Raw genomic sequence first — 23,767 nt, forward strand, 5'->3', positions numbered from 1 at the left:
CTTAATGGAGTAACGGTCTATCCCACCAACAATTAGGGCCATTGGCTATACAAAGCATGCCGGTCCTGTGTGTGTTCAGTTTTGAAACAACAGAGTGCATCAAAGTGTCCATGGCTGCATGGCACTGGCATACAGGGAGTTTGTACTGACCTTGTCTTAAAAGCAAAGTATGACCTAGATATCTTCAGGATATAAGCAATAATGGAAATCATAAGATCTAAGAATACTTTTTGTAGCCAGCCTCTTATAGTTAAATTAACAATACAGTGATATGAACATGGTATTGACGCATTGACCCTCTGGTGGCATGTGAGGAGGAGGAGCACAACCCCTGAGAACCAAGCAGCTAAAACACACACACGGACTTGATGTGCAGCCAGGACAATGTGATGATTGATGGTTTCAAATGCAGCTGAAAAATCAAAAAGACTCAGGGTGCTGACATCTGTAAACTAGAAACCAAGGGCTGCAGGACTGCATATTCCCTGTGTGAGGATTCAATCAAGATTGCTGAGAGCCTAATACATCATGGGTTTCGATAAATGTGCTGCAGTTGTTCATCCTTAGTTCTTTCATATACCTTGGCTACCGTGACGTTTCCAACCAAGTGTTAATCAATGGCAGTAATTGGCTGCGTCTTCGGGTGGTGACTTAGCAGTAAATGGATGTTGCGACTCAACTTCCTTTTTTCAGAAATAGACAGAGAGAGGGTGAATCAGCCTGAGCTTGACTTCAGACATATAAAAAATATAGTGCCCCCATGGAAGTTTTGGAAAGGAACCCCCTTTCCAGCTAAAAATGCTACACCAAGTTTACTAAACACAAGAATAGATGGCTGGGTTTGGTATCGCCAAAGACAACAAATGTCTACAAGGCTGCAAGCAAGTTGGATCTTTCATACATGTTTTTGGCAATGTCCTTGTAGAAAACCCTTTTGGAACAGTATTAGGAATCAAATCTGTAGTGTGTCGTGAGCCAGTCTATATGTGGGATTGGGGATTTGGAGTGGCACAACTATCTCGAAATAAACCCTGCAGTTCTGTAAACTGTACCTTAGTAAAAATCCCTGTATAAATGGCAGTTTCTCTTTTCTATGTAATCAGCGACTTGTGACGCACCCAGTTGCCGATTATAAAGAAAAGACGTCAAAGCTTGATTGTTATATATTATTAGAGTTGAGTTCTGAGGTTACAATGCCTCCTGCCAGAGACAGCAGCCGAGGGGAAAGCCAGTTCAGGTCACAGAGCAGAATTGAAGCAGCTATTTAAAGCAGCGACAACGGAGCGTTGCTTTTCATGCTTCTGCTCTATTTTAATAGTTTACAGCGATTAGCAGAGAGAAAACATTTATTCTTTGCACTCCGTAGATAGAGGTAATCCAGTACCTTTCTGCATTCTTTTACTCATTCCGAGCTACTGAAGCATTTTTTTTTTTTAAACTGACTTGTCTTGAACTGTTTTTAATATCTGTTTGCCACAAATATGGAACAGGTTTTTGATGTGTTTGATATTGCACAAGTGGTTTCTATTCTACATGTTTGCAAACATGCTCCCTATTTCATATAAAAGAGCTATACACCAAGGTTCTAAGTGGTTTTTGGGAAAGGTGATGGTGTGACCGTGTATTATATGAAATAAAGTACCCCCTGGTGTACATGATAAGGATATTGCAGGTCACTTTAATGTTCCATAACCTTATAAAGGAACTTCTCTGTGACTTGCAGTATTCTTATAATGTACCACATGGGGTACTTCAATAATACAGCTGTGTGGTGGCCACACCTCACCTACTGTGGAGGCCTGGGGAGAAAAATAAACTGTTTGATGGCAGATCTGGGATCGATGTGGCAGGCTTTATGGCCTTCAATGAATGGCACGTGGGAAGACTGTCCATTGGGAGGTGTTTGGTCTCTTGGGCAGACCCCATTGTCCAAGCAGTGTTCATAATCCACTAATGCTGAATTTCCCACAACGTACTGTCAAAGGGAAGGATAGACAATATCCTTGGCAAATTGCAATGATATATAACTATTTCGCTGTTAGGCAAATCGGTGAACCAAAATCTGGAGATAAATGTGTTACCTGACACCCTACCATCAAATTGCACCTTTAGTGAACAAAACCAATAAAAGGTTTTTAAAGAATAAAATATGAACTCGCTATTCCCAGAACCAAAAAAGGTACTTAGTCGTGAAACAGCCATTATATACCATGGACCTTAACAGTATAGCAGCGGGGGAATAGCAGCGGCGCCAACTTGAGCTGCTATTCCCCCGACTTAAAATCTGAGTATACCATGGCCAGGAGGTTGTACATGAAGGCCATCCTTGCCACTAAATCTGCTTATTTTTTCTCTCGTATTCTTAATTCAGCAGACAGACCCAAGGATGTCTTCTCAATTTTAAATGAGCTGACTGATCTAGACAGCGTCCGCCCTAGGGTGACTCCAACCCAGACCTTCTGTGATGCCCTCAACACCTATTTCATTGACAAAATTGTGGATATTAAGATGAGCATTCCTAGTTCCCCTGGCGATGCTCCCTCTGCTTCCTATACCACCACCAATAAGGTCACATTAAACAGCTTTCCTACTATGACCTCAGAGCAATTCTTAGAGTTACTGGCAAGAGTCAAGTCAGAGGCACCCTCCGACAAATGCCCTCCTTACATCCTTAAAGAGTGTCTGTCCTCCGTCCCGGCTCCGGCCTACACTCTGTTGAATGATTCTCCTATAGCTGGTTTAGTACCGCTCTCTTTTAAGGAAGCAAAAGTCATCCCACTCCTGAAGAAACCTGGGGCGGACCCCACCTGCATGGCAAACTACCGGCCAATCTCTTTGCTCCCTTTTTTGGCCAAAGTCTTGGAAGCCCATGTTGCGAAACATCTGTCCAATTTTTGGGAGGGCTCAAACTGCCTTGATCCCCACCAGGCAGGTTTTCGCCCTGCCCATTTAACTGAGACAGTGGCAGTTGCGGTTCTAGACTCTCTCCGTGACTGTGCCGACAGACATTCTCCTCAGACCCTGGTGCTGCTGGACTTGTCGCCCGCTTTTGACACGGTCAACCATGACATTTTGATCGATCGTGTCAATCAGGCTGGCATCAGGGGCCTAGCTGCTGGTTGGCTGAGGTCCTTCTTGGAGAATCGCTCCCAGTCGGTCCGCCTTGGCACCCTGGTCGGCTCTAAACGGTACATCACCTGTGGAGTCCCCCAGGGCTCATCATTGTCACCTCACCTGTTTAATATATACATTCTCCCTCTAATCCATGCCTTAAAAGAAATGCAGGTGTCAGTGTTCAACTACGCGGACGACCTGCAATTGCTCTTTACTGTTGACAACTCCACCCTCTCCATCTCTCATTTCCAGTCTACCATGAGGTTCATCCAAACCTGGATGAACCAAAACCATCTAAAACTAAACCCTGGAATAACCGAGCTGGTGCTCACAGTTGATAGTGCGAAATATTGGGGCACCCACTACTGGCCCTCAGATATGGGCCAAGCCCCTACTTCCTCTGCAAAGACACTTGGAGTGACCCTGAACAGTGACCTCTCTTTAAAAACACAAGTGGATCAAGTGGTCTCCAAGTGTTTTTTCCAGCTCAGGAAAATTCGAAAGGTGCGACGCTTTTTTACTCCAGAGGCCATTATTCAGGTGGTGATCACTACGGTACTGTCCCACCTGGATTATGCAAACTCTATATATCTAGGCCTACCTTTATATCTACTGAAGCGCCTCCAGATGGTCCAAAACTACGCAGCCAGGCTTAGTACTGCTCAACCCAGATGGCATTCAGCATCTCCCCTGCTCAGGGACCTTCATTGGCTCCCTCTGGCCCAAAGTTGTTCCTTTAAAACTGGCTGCATGATTTTTAAATCTCTCCATTGCAAAAGCCCTAGATTCATAGACAATCTTATCATCAGGCACACCCCCTCCCGTAATCTGCGCTCTGCTCACCAAGCCCTCCTCCAGACACCCGCTTTCAAACGCAAACGTTATGGTGGTTGCAGATTTGCAATTCTTGCTTCTCGTCTATGGAACACCTTCCCCTTCGAGATCAGGTCCTGCTCGGACCTCATGTCATTCAGGAAAGCTTTAAAAGCATGGCTCTTTAGACAAGCGTTTCACTAATTCCCCTCCACTTACGTCCCCAGGTTCCGTTCTCTGTTTATTTTAGCGCCAGGTAACCAATCGGTGGCAGTGCGCTCAATAAATATTTTTTGACATAACATAACAGTACCCTTGAGCTGCAGAGAGGAGAAGGCTTCTCTGCAAATAGTGCTAAGCATTCCACTGCCACCCTAAGTGCACTCCTCATCACAGACCTTAAAGGCATTGCTCCAAGACCTAAGGAATCCAAACAGCAATTGCTAAAACATTCTGGCTCGGTATTATTTTTGAATGATAATAGAAAAGTCAGATTTTCTTAATCTCTGTTGTGTTCAGCACATCTTTCATGGGTTCCCTTTCAATATGTAATTTTTGGTCTAAATGTACTCTACCTGAACAGCTAGAGTTCATAACCCTGCTACTTTCATCACAGTGGTGCTTTTGATCGATAACAGTTCAGTCAAAGGCAGTCAGCGTGGATAAGACCCAGTCGGCCACTGCCTTTGGTGTGGCCCATTTCCACAGTGGACTTGGTGAGAGTCAACATGTACATGTAGCATAGGCCCTTTTTACTCTACTTCCATAAATATGTGGATAGATAAGACCAGTGCAAAAGGAGGTGTCAGTTGAAAAGTTTTATCTTACCCAGATGCTAGTTGTCTTGTGTAGTAACTGCCACACTGTTTTCCAGTTATTCCGACTTAACAACAGCAATTAGATATGTCCCTCAATATTGGATGTCTCTTTGAGGTACAGGCCTACTCCACAGGTCGTAAATGTCCCTAAAAGGTTGAAGGGCACCAAATCTGGTTAGGTAAATGGGTGAACAGATAGGTAAATACATATAATACGCACTGTAGTTGCTCTTCCTTAATAGTGTTAACACGCTCCCCTTCGCATTACTGACTTTCAATGTCCTTATCGGGGGATTCTGCAGAAAACTAAAAAAGTCTTTGGTTTCCTTTCTGCTGGTCTGCTGCCAGGGTGGCTCACTAAAGCTGCACTGTGGCTACTGAAAATGGACAAAACAATATTTAAGACACCATTTGTGTATGAAAGTTGCAGATCGTTTATCTTTCTCTTAAGAAAAGGCTGATCATTTTGTCACTTTTGTAATCCGCTGTGCCTGTCGTATTAGCACTTTGATAGCCAAGCGTTTACCAAAAAGCTCTGTTATAATGTTTAGGCAACATGCAGTCCTCTGTTATTGAAAATGAGCAGAGTTATACTCTTGGACATGTTCCAGCAGCACAAAATGGATGTTGTTTTACTAACTTGGGGGCACCAAGCCAAACTAAATAATGTAAGAGCTTTCTAATAATAGCTGTACAAGGCAGTAGGTGTGAGCTGCAAACAGTCTTCCTGATGAGCAGTTGCAGTTTATCAGCTGCAGTAATTTGCAGAAATCTTTTGCTTACTCCCCGTTTTGAATTGTAGGTGATTTTTTCTTCCTGTGGTGATTTGGAGCTGCTCGATCACCAGGCCAGCTTGGTCTCCTCGGAGGACAGCGTGCGGGAGCAGGAGATCATGGACGACACCAACAGTGAGCAGCAGTTCAGGGTCTTTCGGGACTTCGACTTCTTGGATGTGGAACTAGAGGATGGAGAGGTACAGTATGCCGGCACCACATTCATATTGAGGAACCCTAACCTACTATTTATCCCTCACCAGGCAGACTGTGGCACAACACAGAATACGGCGATAACTATCAATGGGACACTTGCCATTGCAATAGATGAGGGAAATCTAAGGGTGTTGCACTAGAGATCTCAAAGCAAACTCCTGCAGAGTGGTGGTAGTAAGGACTTAATATTTTATTGGTACATAAATTCCAAGGGTTACTCACACAACACACACAGAAGAAGCCAGTGCTTAAAAATCAAACTTGGAGTGCAACCTCTTAAGACAAGCCAGTACCCAAATCAATGTTTTATTTATAATAGTTGATGCACATGTTTTACCTATTTAAGTGAAAGGTAGTACATCTTTTTAATGGGCTGGTGAAATGTTTTGAAATATCCAACAAGTGTCAGAATATATGCTAGAGTTTTCATTTTTGTAGAGTATGTATTTTGTTGATATTTTTCTGTTGAGGCATGCAATTTAGTTTGGGGCACAATCAAATGCAACTATTGTGATTTCTTTAGATTATACACCTCATGAGTGAGGTCTGAGAAATAAGGAACTTAATCTCATTCTGGGATTAAATGCCTAAAATTAAAAAAAAAACACTTCTGAGATCTTCATCTTTGCAGACAGAGCTAGTCATAAGCGAGGCGGCTCAATGTAGTGATGAAAGTGGCAAAAGACTTCTTACATCACAGGTTCTGATAGATCGGCTGGTGAAGAGTATATCAGTGGCGGTCCGCTTGAAAAGAGCAGTGGCAAAGAGTAGAGAGAACTCTCACAGATAGGGGAGGTAGAAGAATTGCTGATGGTTATATCACCTCCCTGTCTTAATACATCTACATACCGCAAAGATATAGCCAACCATTAGAAATCAAAATGCACCAGATAGGTTAATCCAGAATACAGATGCCCCAACTAAAAACCACCATATGGTTTAAAAGGACTCACACCCACATTTTGTGGCATGCTTCATTATAGAGCCCTACATCTAGAGCTCTCCACTCATTGCCCGCCCATTAAATTAAACAACCAACTTTGAAATGGATGAACCACAGAGACAGATTGCTGAAGTTACGGGGACCTAGAATGTTGAATGCCCTCACTCAGACCGATCTTGAGTTCCAAACATATCTGCTGTCAGTTCAGGAAGCTCCTTAAAATCAAACTATTTAGACTTTTGCTTTTAACTGACCCCAGTACAGAACATGGATCATGATCAAAGAATCGGAGACCTGGTTATGTACAAGTCCAACTGGACTCTAATCCTCTTATGACGCCTTATTGTATTTTTTCATTCCTCTTTTAAGTGCCCTGCTGTAATCAAAAGGAGACATGTAGCAAACTCCTATTAAATTATTTGATGTATTATTTAAAGAATTATGGAAAGCATGGGGATGTGCATTTTTTATTTATTCATATATTTTGCTATTTGTTCTTGATCTTTCATTGGATGGCTACTCAGATAGTGGTAGCTAGAAGGGTGGAACCGCATTATAAGGGCCTTGTAAAGTCATTTTTGTGTAAATATCAGGGCAAATGACATTACCCCATGGTGCCTCGAGTAATTTATTATACAGCAATTGTAAATCGATGTTCTATTTGTCTTTTTTTCATTTACTGTATCTGCTCTCCAGGAACTTCAGGTAAGATGATGGTGTCTGTCTGTCACACTTGAATGCTAGTTATTGTTGTGCATTGCTGTAATCATGTTATTTTAAGTACCAAATAATTCTCTTCTTTATTTCTACTTTGTGTGTTTTGGTAGACTGTAGTTCATTGGTCCTAAACCTCACATAATTCAAAAATATTTCAAATTTGTTTATGTATAAAATGGCTGCTCTGATTTAATTGCTAACGCTTCAAGAGGGAAAATTGATTCTTAATAAGACTTAGCATTCAAGACGCATACATCTGTTCTCACGGAAATTACATTTCCTCACAGAGGTATAGCTTACATTTTTATTTATTGATCTAATGTTGGTGTCCATATTACATGCTACTTCTTGTTGTATTGTGATTGAGTTAACTTATTTATTACAAATAGCCATTTAGTCATTAATTTCAAACCAATAAACAGGAAATCCTAGTCAGTGGTGCACACATATTTGTCTATGGGTTTCAGTTTTACCTAACGAGAGGGTCAAGAGAAGCTCATTTGCTCTTTCTGAAGGAAGCTACATTTCTTACAGGCACAACATCTGGAAGGTTTGCTACAGTGCTTAATTTGTAAAACAATTAGTAACATTGCTCAAGGTTTGCTCAATACTGGAACTGTCTTGTCGACTTGGAAGAAGTTGTTGTCTTAACAGTAGATGTGGTTAAGCAGCAATTGTCCTGTACTTTATTTATTACGAGTTTCTTTACCAAGTCAATTATGGCCTAACTGAATCGTCATCATTTAGGGCTGACTTTGTATGTTACATTTATGTCACATAAACCAGCTCTAAGGGCATGACGCATAAGAGCTTCTGGACCAAGAGTTTTTGAAGGTTTCATTCTTTTTATTTCCTCTCCGATGGTGTCATTGAAACTACTTTCTTAGTTATAAATGTGTTTATCGCTATTGTGCAGTGTAGAACTGTTGTAAAGGTGTGCTTTCATGAAGTCATGCCACATTACACTTGCTCCACTCCAAGCATGAAGGCCTTGAAAGCTCTTGCCTCTCTACTCTTACAGGCAAAGGCCTCCACAACCTCTGGAACAGCAGAGCAGCTTGTTTCATTAGGTCATTAGTCATTATGCTTGGAGTATGAAGGTGCTGGTAGGCTTCTTTACCTATGATTTTTGCTTTAGTGCCCCCAGCCCTTTTAGTCTGTTAATGTCAAATAAGGTGCCCTACCGATGAATGCTGAACTTCTGTTGCCTTTCAGAGAGCTAGACAAATGCTTCGGTGTGTAGATGATACCCACTTCTATTGATGGATGCCACCTATCTGGGACATCAAACGCGTTAGGCACGGTCTTGAATCACCCTGGATCCAATGCTCGACTATTGTTGGAAAATGAATCAACCATGCCTAAGCTTCTGTTGTTAGCTGGAAATGCTTTCTATATGCTCTTCTTGTTAGGACTTTGAAAGGTTAGTAGAGGCAACTCCTATATCTCTGCAGACCAGTGGCCCGATTTAGAGTTTGCTGAACGGCTTACTCCATCACAAACGTGATGCATATCCCGCCTTATTGCAAGTGCACTATATCCTATGGGCAGACAGGACGTCTGTCATATTTGTGACAGAGTAACCAGTCTGCAAAACTCTGACGTGAAGACTTGGATTCTGGATACAACTTTGATAATTCTCGCAGGACCATTGTCTAGTCTGCCAGTGTCCAGCTTTACTTGCAAGTAAATGTAAGCCATTTTCATCTGTTGAATGGTGGTCAAGACATTAGTCTTGCCTAGAATTGATTTGGAAAGTGTGATTTTAGTGCAATTATTCAAACCCTCAAAGACTCATCTTTACTAAAGGCCGATTGCCAAGATGCCTGTTCACATGTTCATGGTCTTCAAGCAACTGCAATGATTACCAGTGTAGGCCAGGCAAAGATGTAAGATTCCACGCCTTGCGTTCAGAACCAGACATGTGGGAGACTTGTGTACTCTCTCTACCTATTGTAAACAGTAACACTTGAACGGATGATGGTATGCCTCACCAGTAGTCGTAACTTGCCAACATGAACTATCAGATTTCAAGAAAAAGTAGTTAAATTGGTGATTTCTAAAATACACTGTGAGATTTCTCAAAGCTAGTGCAGAAGTTGGAAATGTGATTAAATGTATGGCTTTGATGGGACTAGGCATGAAACAAATAAAAAATAATTATGGATGGTGATGTTTGAGTTAAACAAAACCATTGGGAACTCTGCTGGTAGCATTCCATTCCATAATTTCGTCTTTCCCACACCATTGCTGAATGGGACAAATATTAAAAAGTGGCTGTAGGTCACCCAAAGGTTACAGTCCCGCCTGTACGGCTTTACCCCTTCTACAAGGGCAAAGGCAATGCCAGATGCATTTCAGTCTTGTTGGGAATTCCCAGTGATGAGTAGGGCCTGTTCTAATGGCACAGTGGGCGGGGGTCCATATCTGGGTAAGGGAGTTCCTGGTGGTTCTGATTAATTCATGCATGGCTATTTTTATGTGAAAAGCAGCACTGTACTGGTCAAAAAATATTTGAAGGTGCTTTAGACTGTCTTGAACTGTAAGCTTGAATTTCAATGTTGCTTTTGGTGGTGCTGCTTTGTAAAGCTTATTTTTGATTTTGAAGGCAGCACTCAAGTAAGATTAATACAAAATATTGACTTTCCTGCCATGTGATAGAATCAAAGTTGGGGTTTCGGTGACAAGATTCCTGATCAAAGAGTTCTGCAACTTAAAGGCTCAACTTTAAGGCATGCCTTTTGGTGCTTAGTACTTTTTTGTTGCTACGGTTTAGGGAAGCCTGGTGAGAGTTGAAATAGAGCATGCCAAGTCTCAGGCGCCTAGTTAATATTTAGGGCTTATCGTTTTAGGTACATGGGTATAACCTTCACACATCGGGCCCATTGTAGTGACTGCTGATGGTGTAGATCTGATGTAGTGGGGGTACGCCCCTAAAAGATTATAGTCCAAATATAAGCCAAAATCCGAATGCAACTTATTTGAGCAGATTCAAACTACATTTTTTTTTTAAACAAGCACAGTAAGTGAGAGAAAAAATAAGCTATATTCCTCTGTTGTGTGTTAAGTGTGCAGCATGAGGGAAGACCATGCATTTCTGGGTTTAAATACAAAATTAAAGGTTTGGGGCATACAAGATAAAACAAATAGGAGCATGCTAGCCGTAGCCCATAATCGCAGAGATCTAAATTATACTGAACACATCAACCAGCACAGAAAAATTGGGGGAAAAAGTTTAAAAGGCGCGTTTAAGGTTATATAGCGGGGGAAACATCCTTTACAACGCAACTTTTACCACGCAATGCCTTTACAACTCGGTATTTACAACGCAAACCATTACAACGCATTGCGCTGGGGGGCGCTCTAGGATAGGGAATAGATTTAATTTACTATCCAACACCTTCCCTACTATCCACGGGGACTGGAGTTGAAATAGTAAATTAAACTATTCACTATCCAGCGCCCCAAAGCACTATGCTTTGTAAAGGTATTCGTTGTAAATACCGCGTTGTAAATACCGCGTTGTAAAGGCATGCGTGGTAAAAGCATGCGTTGTAATGTCATACATCCTATAGCGGCCTTCAAGTACTATTTCAGAAATGGTTTTGGCAGATCTTAATCCTTCCATCACAAGCTTTATTTCGACACAAAGTCATAAAAGCAACACAAAACAAACAAAAATAGCTCCCATAGATCTGTATCCTTCCCTTTGAAAGTGGTGAGTAAAAACACCAAACTGTGTGAATTTCAGTAGAGCTAATGAACCGCTAGGGGTCACTGCAGGACACTCTGGAAAGTAAACCCCGGCGCAGACGGGAGCACTGTTAGTTTCCTCTGCTTTGAGATATGGACTGGCGTGAGCCGACACAACCAAAACACTGCAGGGCGAATGCTAAAGTAAACAGTGTTGCCGTGAGATCATCTTTCTATTTAATAGCAGACGAAAGGCGGCCCTACAAAGCCCTGGAGGAGAGCTGACGAGCTAGGGTGCTGAACCGATGTAACTAATGAACTCGGCAGCTCATGTTGCGACACGCTGCTGAAGGGGGGGATACCAAAGATAGAATGGAAGCAGTGGAATTGGGGGTGTTAGATTAGCTGGAAAATGTGGTAAACTAGCCGAGGTTACTCAAAGAAAGAGCCGGGGCAGATCTGTGTAGTCCAGGGCGGGCACGGGACTGACGTCATTCTCCGCATACCTGAGAAAGGCGGAATACAAAAAGGGTCACTGTATTTTATTCCATACAAAGTTAGAAGATCCACGCCAGGATGGATGAATCAGTAAGTTAGTCAGTCAGTGCCGCCCCTTGCCTCGGGCCCGTTCAAATTAATTTCTCAAACTTTGGCTGTCAACCAGCACAGGAAGTTGCCAGCCCTCTCAGTACACAATACCAGCAGAATACCCCTCAGTGACTTGTGCAACGCCCTTCCACGCTGATGCATTTTCCGCACGTCTGCAGGAAGGTCGGGACTGGCAAACACACAACTTGACATGAATAAAAACTCTCTTTATGTTTTCAGTCTTTTCTACGGCAAACTCGGGGAATGAATAGATTGCATTGATGGTAATAAAAAAAAAGTTTCTTTAAGCAAGCCGGGCTGTAGACTGCCTCGCGCCACGCTGTGTCCTAGCAAACATAGGGAGCTTTCACTGCCTGCTGTGTGGTTTCAGGGCGAGAGCGTGGACAACTTCAACTGGGGCGTGCGCAGGCGCTCGCTGGACAGCCTGGACAAGTGCGACCTGCAGCTGCTGGAGCAGAGCCAGCACTCGGGCAGCACGCCCAGCCTCGGCAAGAGCAACCACGAGGACTCGGACGAGTCGTCGGAGGAGGAGGACCTCACCACCAGCCAGATCCTGGAGCCTTCAGACCTGGTAAGGCGGCCCTGCCAGGCCAGGCTTCCCATGCCCACTCAAGTTAAACATTGAAAACCGTCTGGGGCCGCAGCCTGTGGGTGGAGGCGGAAGCCTCTCGCCTGCTTGGCCTGGCTTAAGATGCAGCAGTCCTTTGTTTGAAATGTCCAGGAGAACATCTGCGGCTATTGCAAACACAGGAAGCTCCACATCTGATAAGTGCAACATTAAGCAGCGGCAAATTGTGTGGTGAGCCAGAGTGGGCGTAGAGAGCGACCTGACTGCGTTCAGATATGCTCGCTTCCTAGAGGCAGTGATATAGATGCATCTACAGCGCTGGGTCTTATGTGAGGCGGCTTCAGTTGCTCAGTTGCTTTGGATGTTGCGTGTGTGGTGTTGCAGTAGTGAAGAGTGCACTATGCTTGCAAGCCCCTCGCCTGCGAAAGGGTGAGGAAATGGAAAGCGCTGTGTGTGAATGGTGGAATGCCAACTTGGTGCATGCTGTCACCTGCAAGGTAAATGAACAACCCCTCATCTCTTGTTTTTATTTGTACAGATCATGACTCTTTCTCCATCAGATGAGACCAGCCACATGGACTCTCCCTCCACATCTTGCGACACGCCCTCCGCCGACCAACACTCCCTCAACACAAGGACGTCCAGCTTCGATGTCTCCTTGCCTGATATGACCAATCATCTCCTGTCCGTGGACTCAAAGGTGAGGTAGCACGAGCAAGACCACACCTGCACTTCTTATTAAGTAAGAATGGGGCATGTTAGAACTGGGATTTCTGGTTGGCTAAGGCTTGCGCCAAAGCCAGGCAGAAACCACTACTCTGGTCAGCGCAAGGGAGTTACACACCAAGATAACCCCTGCTCACCCCCTTGGTAGCTTGGCACGAGCAGTCAGGCTTATCCAGGAGGCAATGTGTAAAGCATTTGCGCACGCACACAGCAACAACATCCCAGGCACACTACAAAAGGAACTCCACACAAGGTTATATAAAAATAGCCTTTGTATTCTGATAACACATTAGAATAGTAAAACACATAACTTACACTGTGCCAACTGGCACGGGCAATATTCACACGGTATTATTTACACATGACATGGCCACGTGGGCCACTGTCAGGATCAGCACTTAGCAGAAATTGGTAAAAGTAAACTAGATCATAAACATACAACCAGTAACCACTGATCACCACTGTTCTCCACCTCAACCTGTAACATAACTACATTATGCACAGTCACATCCGCTCGAATTACATTCTTCGCCAACCTCACTAGCATAAACACATTATGCAATCTCCTGACTAGTCTAAACACATTAGACCCTACCTCCTAAGTATAACTCACATTAGGGGCGTAAATCACACAGTGAAACGTAATCTCACTAGCATAACCACATGAAATGCAAAATAACCTCATACTCATAAACCCTACGTAGAGGTATCAAACAGGGTGCGTAAAACATACTAAATGCATTACATTTCCTTGCACCACATTGCATGAGCACATCAATCACATTAGGGCCTTGCGCCCTATACCTCTACCACTCCCCCTGGCCAACTGGCCGTCTCCAAAGGGGCTCACATGCCCTGTGTCCAGAATGTCCGGGTGCGCTGCCAAGGCAGCGCCAGTCAGGGGTGTGCCATCTTCGCAAATCTAAACGTTGCAGCTGCCCACTACTTGCTGGGCAGCTGAGAACCATCACATGGGGCCTAAACGATGCAGCTGGCACTAAATGTTGCGCTGCTGTGGGGAAGGCCTGGCACCTCTGAGCCACCTCTGGCCCTCTCAGGGACTCTCTCCTGAATTGCGCCTCACGGTGGAGCCATCTGGCTCTAAAAAATAGTGGGGCCAAACTGTGAAGCGTTGGAGCCCTCTGGCTCTGGAATCACCTGTGTCCCAGGAGCACACTGGCTCCTTAAATAATCACATATGCCCCCAAACGTTGCAGCTGCCTACACTCTCGCAGGGCAGCTGGGATCAGCCAACACTCGGGCACCACGGTGCCCCTGGTCTCCATGGGCTTCCTACACGGGGAAAAGCATGGGCCCCTCTGGGCCCTTCCAGGAAGTATGGCCAACTGGACCAGCTGCCCTCTAGCCATCGGGCCAGCTGGAAACAACAAATGCTGGCACAGCACCACGGTGCCCTCTGGAACATATCTTGCCCAGTTGGAGCGGCCCACTGCACACACGGGCCGCTCTGACTCTGTGCGCCCCCGGACACTGCAATGCCCAAGAGCCGTTGCCCCCACCGAGCCCTACTCACCGGCTCTGGTCGGGGATGGCTCCTTCTTCGTCCGGTCTCTTCTCTCAGCGGTGCGGCAGGGGGCGGGGCTCTCTCGTCACGCCTGCTCCGGCCGTCTCCTTTTCACCCGGGCCCCCTCCTGGGACCCGGGGCTTCAGGGGCACAAGCAGGCGGGGCTCCCTTCAGCACACGGGAGCCCTGCCCTAACAGACGCTTCTCCCTTCTCCACCCGGGCCCTCTCCTGGGACCCGGGCTTCACCGCCATGCTGTGGGAGGTGGGGTAGGCTCCCGTCCTCCCGTTCGCCTACAATGCTTCTGCTCCTGCCGCTGGCCATCAATTTGTGCACCGGGGCTCCCACCAGCTCACCGGATCCCCCCACCACCACCACCACCTCCTCACTTCTGGTTTCCTCAGGACTTCCCTCAGGCCTCAAAAGGCCACGCCCATGTCCCTACGAGGGTGCCTGACTTCCTGTGGGCTGATCGGGCCCGCAGTGGTGATTCTCCGGTTGTCGGCAAAATGAGGGGTGGGCTCCCTCGCAGTTAAAAATATACCGCGGGGTGGGCACCTGCTTAATCACTCGCACCAAAACGGGGTGGGCACTCGTAATTAAATAATTAAATAAGCGGGGTGGGCACCCGCAGCTGCCACGAAGGCAATCTCGGGGGAATCCCTCGCCGGGGATTCCCTTTCCTTGTCAGTCAGTGCCGCCAAGCCCACGCATTCCTCCTTCCCTGGGGCTTTTAAAATACAACGCTCCCAGGGCGCTTAGGCTATAACAAGCCTTGGCAAACGCCACACTGGAGAGCAAATGGTCCCAGCAGTCCTGGAGACATCGGGGAAAGCAAAGGGAACCCTAAGCAACTGATCCAGTGGCATTGCAGGGCCCAGGGAGGCATGCCTTCCCCTGGGCCCCAGCAGCAACGCGCCCCTGGTAGTTTCAAGTCAACAACAAGAACAAAATCATGCGGTCACAGCCCCTCTTTTATACACACAATCCTTTGTCTACAAGGTGCAGGCAATATCGAGAACCAGCTACAACTGGTTCAGGAGAACTACTGAGCACTTTGTTTTGCTCAGCCCCTCTCTCCCTTTCACTGGCCAGGCTAGGGACATCAAACGCATCACAGGGGGTGGAGCCAGCATTGTGGAGGGAAGGCACAGCCCTATTCAGGTCCCAGGTGCAACTCCTCCATTCCATCAACATGCAGATCTCTCCATTCACCACCGGGCAGACCCATCCTGGCTCCTGGAGCCAAGCACACCAGCCAGCCCCTGTCACTCACAAGCCAGACAGGCAATTCACATCACACTGCACACAGAAATGCCCACTTCTAAAAGTGGCACTTCTACACTAGACACATTAAATCTGCGCACACCATTGCACAGCATTTAATCTCACAAGTTCGCACATACCAAACTCACCCCTGCACTCCCCACACATCAGGAACTACCATGGACACACTTAACCCCATGCGTTCCTATGGGAGGGCAGGCCATTCTCACCACACATACACAGAGAGCACATGCACTTTACACTGGACCACAGTGAAAAGTGCGCAGAGGCCTAAAATCACCAACACCAGGTTACAGAAACAGGCTAGGAAAATGCAAAAAGTTTAGGGGTGAACCTGCCAAAAGGGCCAAGTCCAACAGGGCACTAGTGAATTATCATGATTATTGTGTGGCCGTGTTAATCATGATGATCGTCTATAATACCAAACACCGTCTACTGCAAGGAAGGTGTTGTTAATATTATCATCCAACCCGAGAGCAAGATGTGGAGCCAGTTCTGCCAGGACATCAGGCGCGAAGGTTACACACCTGACTTTAAGTTGAGTGGGTCCCTAAAGGGTGCGTGGCCTGAAAACCATAACTAGGAATCCTTTCCAATAGGCGTGGCTTGTGTAATGAAGGGCGTGGCTTATAATATAAAAACTAAAATCCTTTGCTTCCTTTAGAGTACCACCTGACCAGTATTTTGGTGCCGCTGTGTGATCTTTCTGTTATTGCAACCAGACATATCGCACACAAACAGATAAATGCCAATGCTTGTTAGCAGTATGGGATAAATGAGTAACCAGGATTTTGTTGTGAATAATTGGAACTGACATTTTTTAGATTCTGGAAATATGAGTTGGTTAATCAGCATTACTAAGGTCTGTGAAAGGGGTAGCGGTCTTCGAAGTGTCCCAATCACTCCCATTCTTCCCTCCACAAAGTTTTTTTCTGAATTCTGTCAGACACCTACGTCCTTTTGCTCCCCACATTTTTCTGAAATCCTCTATCTGAGTATTTCACACCTCATCTCTTTCCTTTAGGGTCATCTTTTTTCAATCACTTCTGCAAGTACTTCCTCGCAACCCATTTATTTCTTAGTTACCCTACACACATACATATCACACTCACTTGTAAGAAATGCATTTACTCTTACTGTCTCCCCATCAGAATTTTGATACTTTTGTGCCTTTATTACACACTTTCGCAAAGAATCACAATTACAGTTGGTATTGCTCTGTGCGATTTTCAGGTAGGCCCAGGATTGAATGAGCCAGTATTCTGAACATCTTTATAACCCACTGACCGACAATTTGGTGGGATTTAGTGCCTTCAATCTCAACTTTAGAGCGCTCATTCGTGGTCCATTATAAACACTCACCCACAATCTGAGCTCACACAGACACCTATAAACAAATTTATTCACAATAAGCACAATACAACATTGCTAGGCTGCATGACAGGCCTCCCGAGGTGATTTGGGTGCGTAATACATTCAAATAACATAACAACAAAGCATGAACAGATGCTACAGAAACACCACATCCTGAAAAAGCTAGCACTCTTTAGAAATGCAATGTTTGATGGACAATTGCCCCAAAAAACGTGGGTTTCTACCTAATTTTAGTAATGCAAAATTAAGTAAAAGATGTGAAATGTAAACAAGCGCTACATCGCTGACAATACATAAATGTAGGGCCTGATTGGGACCTGTTTCAATGTCTGTTTTTAAATTCTACCGGGTCTGCGACTTTGAGGGACTCTCCCCACTTAAGGCCCTAGTTACGAGCTCTTAGCATCACAGCTACATTGTGTGGGCACTGGAAGATGTTATCCATGAATCACCCAATACATTTGATAGCAGACAGAGATAATGCTGAAGGGAGCCTTACAGTACACAATACAGAGGGCTACAGATGCAGCGCCTGCTGGTACAGAGAAGCGCTTCATGGTAGTAAGCGCAGTTGGTCTAGCATTGAGTTGGAGGTCGGCGAGCCTCTTAAATTACTCGTTTCTCATACTTGTATCAGTTGATCCAGCTGTGGGATGAATCATTTCACTTTTAACAAACACTTTTCGGAGTCACTCCAGTTTGTTGTCTCTTGTGAAAATCTGTGTAATTGAGAATGCATTCCCATGAAATGCTGTGACACATATTCTTGGCTGTGCTCTTACACGCGTAGGTAGTCCTTTACTGGAATATAGGAGAATTAACATAATTGCACTGCTTTTACAGCAAAATATTCCAGTGAGAATTGTTTTTCAGTGAGCACACAGCTATCAGGGCGCTCCTGTCTCCTTCATTTTATATGTTTTAATGGGAAACAAAGGGGTTTTTAACATTCAGCTTATAGGTTCTTAGGAATGTATGACGTTACAACGAATTCCGTTGCAACGCATGCCTTTACCACGCATGCGTTACAACGGAATTCGTTTACCACGCATAACAAATACCTCGATTGCTGGCGTGGTGACGTCATACGTCGTTAAGAGAAAGCGGAAGTTTATTTTCCGTTTTCTCTTAAACGACGCTGATAAAGTACATAACCCGTCGTGACATCAGGTGAGTTTTTCTATTGGGGGGGGAGACCCCCCAAGCACCCCTTTTTTTTTCTTTTTACCTTTACCACATATACTTTTACTACAAACCTCGTAGTAAAGGTATGCGTGGTAAAGGCTTTCGTGGTAACCACGCATGCGTTGTACTGCATGCGTGGTTAACGATTTCGTGGAAACGGCTTCGTTGTAATGGCCGTTTCCCGTTCTTAGTGACTCTGGGAACCCAGGAAGCTAATCCAAATTTTCCCAATGTATTTTATCAAGATGACGTTTCTTAAAATTGCTCTAAAAGGAGTATTTCCATGTTCATTACTTATAGTGGATACCTTACATGGCGCGCTCTTTGAAGTCCATTCGCCAAGACCTGTGCAATGGATTGTGTACTCATTTCCACTGTTTATTTGGTATTTATTCATTATTTAGTAGTGTGCGAGCTCTTGATTTACTCCATGTTCACAGAAGTTTGTGAGAGAGAAAGGGCTGAGTGATCGCACAGAATAACAGGGTACGGTAACAGCCCTGGAGGGAGGGCTAGGGTGAAATGAGATTATGTACATACAGTAGGTACGAGAAGAAGTGATTTCAGTGGTTGAAACATAGGATGTATGTAGTGTTTTCCAGGGGCAGTGAGTTGCTTAATAAAGTGGTCCTGTCTTGCTGAGCTAATGATGGTGCAAGTCTTGTGTAATGGAGAATGTTGTTCCTCATCCCTGGTTCAATGGTGCAGGAATACTTGCCCTCTGGTCTTGTTCTTTGTACATTTCTTGATTTCAGGCTTGTCAGTGTTGTGATTCCGTTCACACCAGAGGCCCATGAGGTGGTTAGTGTTTTGGTGTACCTGTTATTCAAGCCTAGTATTTCAATCTGCTATTTAATTTTTTTTAGATATGGGCTGCATTATCAAACGTGATCCAGGGGCTCTTTGATGTTACAGGAGTCGCAGATGCTAAGGGCTGGACAGGCCTTTTATTCCACCGAGCATTTTTTTCCTTGGTGGGCTGGGGCCCTTGAAGGCTGGTTTAGCAAGCACAGGGCTGCTCTTGGTGCCTCTGTCGCTTTCCCCTGCTCCCAGAGGGTTAATCGCAGCAGGCACAGGGAGGCTTCAAGAGAGGGAGAGAGAGATCGATCAAAGAAGGAGAGAAGGTAAATGGATGGAAAGGCACGATTGCGACAGCAGATGAAAGGAGTGGGGCTGGTTTGAGCATTTTTGCTTGAGCTCCTTTTGGGTCTCCAGTCTGGCTTTTCAGAAGTTGGTGCGTCCCTCTTCAATAATGGACCAGGAAGTGTATATTTTGCGCCAACACGATCACAAGAGGCCGTTCCCTCATTTGCATGGCACCAAGCTGGACAATGCTCCCTATACAAACAGGGAGGCACATATGGGTCATTGATGATTGGCACATCTGTGTGCCTATTGTGTGTTTTTTGTATGGTAAGTGATTTCTCCTTGGGGCCTCCAAGTGGTCATAGAGGTTGAGGGTGAATGGAGAGTGGTTGAATTCTTGCAGCTCTCTGCAGGTGAGTGGTAGCATCTGCACCATTTGAGGACTTTCTATAAATATGAGGAGATGCACCAGAAAACTGTGTCCAAGTGTCCCTTTGATTTCAGGTTTTGTGCAGAGATGTGTGTTATTTCAGCCTCATTCTCTTGCAAGCTGCTTGATCACTGTTAGAAACATCTCCTCCCGCCAGACCGATCTCGAGATAAAGCAGAGCCCGCTGTGTTGCAGAGGGCTAGGACATTTGTACAGTGTGAGGGAGGGACTGGGATCCTTTTTGTGCTTCCAGTATTTGCATATTCACACACCACCAGCCCTTTCAAATTTAAAATAAGATCAAGACCACCCAAAACACGAAGACCCGCTCCTTTTGTAATTCAGCGCTTTTTCCACTGGACAACCCCAGTCCAGAAAGACTTCCCTTTTGACCCCTACCATCATTTCATTCTACATCTCCATTGAAACTCCCCATGCTATATCTGTCACCTTTTCTCAAATCCATACGACAGTTGGCTTGCCGGAAAAGACCCAGCTCTTCTAAGAGACACCCCCTATAGCCAGGGCCACCGGAATTGTGTGGCAGGGCTGGACCTCATTATGTGCAGGGTTGACAAAATTATGCGGCAAAAAGGGCCAAATTATGTGGGATAATGTGGCACATTTTGTGATAGTATTACTTCCTTATTTTGTCATTATTACACAGGTTAACACTGGCTGGGCAAAGGTTTCACCTGTTTAGTACTAAGTAACACCCAAATACAACAAACAGAAAGGGGATCCAGCCATCCATTGCAAAGGGCCTTACACGGCAACACGTGTCACTTTGTTTTTAGTAACCTTTAATTTGTTTGAGCTAAAATTATAATTTTTTTGATCTGCAGATTATGCAGCAGATGATGGATTATGTGGCAAATGCAGCAAATTTACAATTATGCAGACAACGCCACGGCCTCAAAATAGCATAATTCCAGCAGCCCTACCTATGGCTTACAAATCACACCAGTCCTCACTCTTAAACGCTAAAAGCACTACGGAACTTGTTTTCGGTCTATAAAATACAGAACTGCATCCATTAATTCTTACAGCAGCCCCATGTAATTTATCAATCTATGGGCATTGCAGGCTGCACCTGATTGACAGCTCTCGGGGTTCTTTCCCGCTTCTAAACAGTGATGTCTTTCAGGAGGAAGTTGCCCTTGAAGAGGATGACGCAACCGTTCAAGAAGACGACCTTTCAGGATCAATGAGTGAGATCCCGGCCGCCTTTGAATGCAATGACATCCTGGAGATGACCGAGTTGGAAGACAAAGATGAGCGCGCGCTGGAGCAGTTCGCTCTGACCAGGTAAGGAGCGACATTGTCCCTATACAGCTGGGATATGGACGTATCTATCTGCAGTTCCTAAATTCTGTGCTCTGCTCCACTTCTTGTACACAAGATGCTGTCCGACGAGTTCCTTGGGTGGAGGGAAGCTCCGTTGCATGATCACCCTCCAGTATGAGGGGCGCGAGCCATCGCGGGGAACCTGCTGGTGGGGACTTCTCGTCTATAGGCATTATTGTGTGCACAAAGTCTGTCAGTTTACCACTGTCCGGAGGCCTGCGGCATAATCAAAGTGGTACAAAAGGGGGTGGTGATGGACGGAGCATCTGAACCAATCAAACACTCACACCCAGTCAACAGATCTGGGTTTAATCCACAGCATAATCAAGGCATTTCAATGACTGGAACTGAAATTTGATGGGGAGGCAGTGACGTTTATAGTGGTTTGGCAAAAGGGTGGTACCATACTTACCCTGGACCAGCTTCAGGGCGGTGCGGCCGCACTGGTCACTGACCAGGAGGGGGGTACTGATCTCAGGGGGGGGTGCTGTGTAAAGTGGTGGGATGGGAACGGGGACCTCAGTTTCCTCAGACCTTTTGAAGGGACTGAGGTCTTACCATGTGTGGAGAAATTGCAGTTGTGAGATGCTGAAATTAAGAAATGTAATAGAAACCATAGGGCCGGATTTACTAGGAATGGCTGAAATTTACTCACCGAGACTTGCAACGGCATTTTCATAAATGTTCTTCTCACTTTATAGGAATTCACAAAGAATTCTAATTGTGCCCCAGGGAATGTTTGATTGTTGCAGCTTCCCAGGGTCACTCACATGCGTAAACAGATATGCATTTTGGAAACGCATGTAGTGCATTCACAATGAATAACTTTTTTCATGTTGCTCCAAATGAAAATGTTCTCCTTTTTGGAAAAACCTCTTCTGCCCAACTAATTTTTTGAGCGTTCGTCCTCTTCCGCACCCTGTAAACGGATTTGCTCTGCCCTTTATGGGACAGCATCTGCCACTGCTTTCATGATTGGAAACTGCCTGCATAAAGGTTTCCAAATACTCCAAACCTCAAAAGTTTGTGGTGTTTACCACCTTTCCAGGTGTACCTACTCTAGAACACCTACAACAAGTACCTGAGAGGGGATTTACTCCCACATAAAGCTGTACCACAGTGATATCATTTTCATTTTGAGTAAATCTGTTTACTAGTGCAAATTCACGTTTCGCAAATTACAAACTTTAATTCACTTTCGCGAACCTAAGTGTTTCTTCGCTGCACATCTAGACCTGTAAGAATTATTCAAAGGGTTTACGCATATCACAATAAAACCTACATTGTATAAAGTACTCCTCCTATACAAGCATAAGTATATCATGAGTTCATCAGCACGGGAAACGGCCTTTACAACGAAGCCGTTTCCACGAAATCTTTAACCACGCATGCAGTACAACGCATGCGTGGTTACCACTAAAGCCTTTACCACGCATACCTTTACTACGAGGTCTGTAGTAAAGGCATATGTGGTAAAGGTAAAAAGTAAAAAAGGGGGGTTAGGGGGGGTCTCCCCCCCAAATAAAAAAACTCACCAGAAGTCCCGTCGGGATCTGCACATAATCAGCGTCGTTTAAGAGAAATCGGAAAAAAAATTCCGTTTCCTCTTAACGACGTATGACGTCACCACGCAAGTAGTCGAGGGAAAGGTTATGCGTGGTAAACAAATTCCGTTGTAACGCATGCGTGGTAAAGGCATGCGTTGCAACGGAATTCGTTGTTTTTTTTTTTTTTTTTTTATTAGTTTTTATTATTGCAAGATACGACAGTAACCATTACAATTCTGTTCCATAATGCAGTTCGTTTTTTAACAGTATAGTACCACTGATATCTTTTTAAGAAATAAACATAAATAAAAGAATACAGTAGTAGAATAGAGGTATGGGAACAAATCGAGGCTTAGAAACAAAAGTACATTTTGACACAAAACTTTAAGAGGATAAAAAGAAAAAGAGAAGAAAAAGAGGTATTAGAGACCTGTCCCCCCTTCTTGCCCTTCAAAAAAGTGTTTCCAGATCTTTTCTTTTCTAATAAGGGCTTTTGGACCTCTAAATTTGGCTAGTGAAAGTTCCATGGTTCTGATTTCGTGAACCAAAGCGAGCCAATCCGCTGCCTTAGGGGGTTCTTTAGATATCCATGCCCTAGCTATAGTTAGTCTTGCGCATGCTAGCAAAATCGTTATAAGATCCTTATTGGGGCTATTAGTATCCTGAATGTCTAATAAAACCAATTGTACTGTAAGCTCCGGTATAGTTATCTGATTAGTTCTACAATGGTCGGATATACTGTTCCAAAAAATGGAGAATGCTAGACAAGAAAATAACATATGTTCAACTCCTGCCGCAACTGCGTTGCATTTAGCACGCATAGATTTATCTGAAATCGAGTTTCCTTGGGCCCATCTGGATATTTTTTGTGGTGTATAGTACAGCTCAGTAATTGTCCTATATAGTTGCATTCTGAGGTTAGAAGAATGTACTATATCGCTTAAGTGGGTTAAAGCGTTTCTGATCAGATTCGAGTTTATATTTAAATTTAGCCTGC

General features: G+C 44.7%; 1 protein-coding gene across 2 annotated transcripts in view; it reads left to right on the forward strand.

Moving 5' to 3' along the window:
- The window catches only part of FRY (FRY microtubule binding protein), a 778,582-nt gene that overhangs the window by 669,766 nt on the left and 85,049 nt on the right, over positions 1 to 23,767 (forward strand). For both annotated transcript variants that reach the window (XM_078657150.1, XM_078657151.1), the window contains exons 51-54: positions 5,548 to 5,718; positions 12,067 to 12,267; positions 12,803 to 12,964; positions 21,024 to 21,184. In XM_078657150.1, the coding sequence (XP_078513276.1) occupies positions 5,548 to 5,718; positions 12,067 to 12,267; positions 12,803 to 12,964; positions 21,024 to 21,184 (695 nt within the window). The remainder of the gene's footprint in view (positions 1 to 5,547; positions 5,719 to 12,066; positions 12,268 to 12,802; positions 12,965 to 21,023; positions 21,185 to 23,767) is intronic.

The sequence above is a fragment of the Lissotriton helveticus genome, chromosome 8 (genome assembly GCF_964261635.1).
Source record: "Lissotriton helveticus chromosome 8, aLisHel1.1, whole genome shotgun sequence".
NCBI lineage: Eukaryota > Metazoa > Chordata > Amphibia > Caudata > Salamandridae > Lissotriton > Lissotriton helveticus.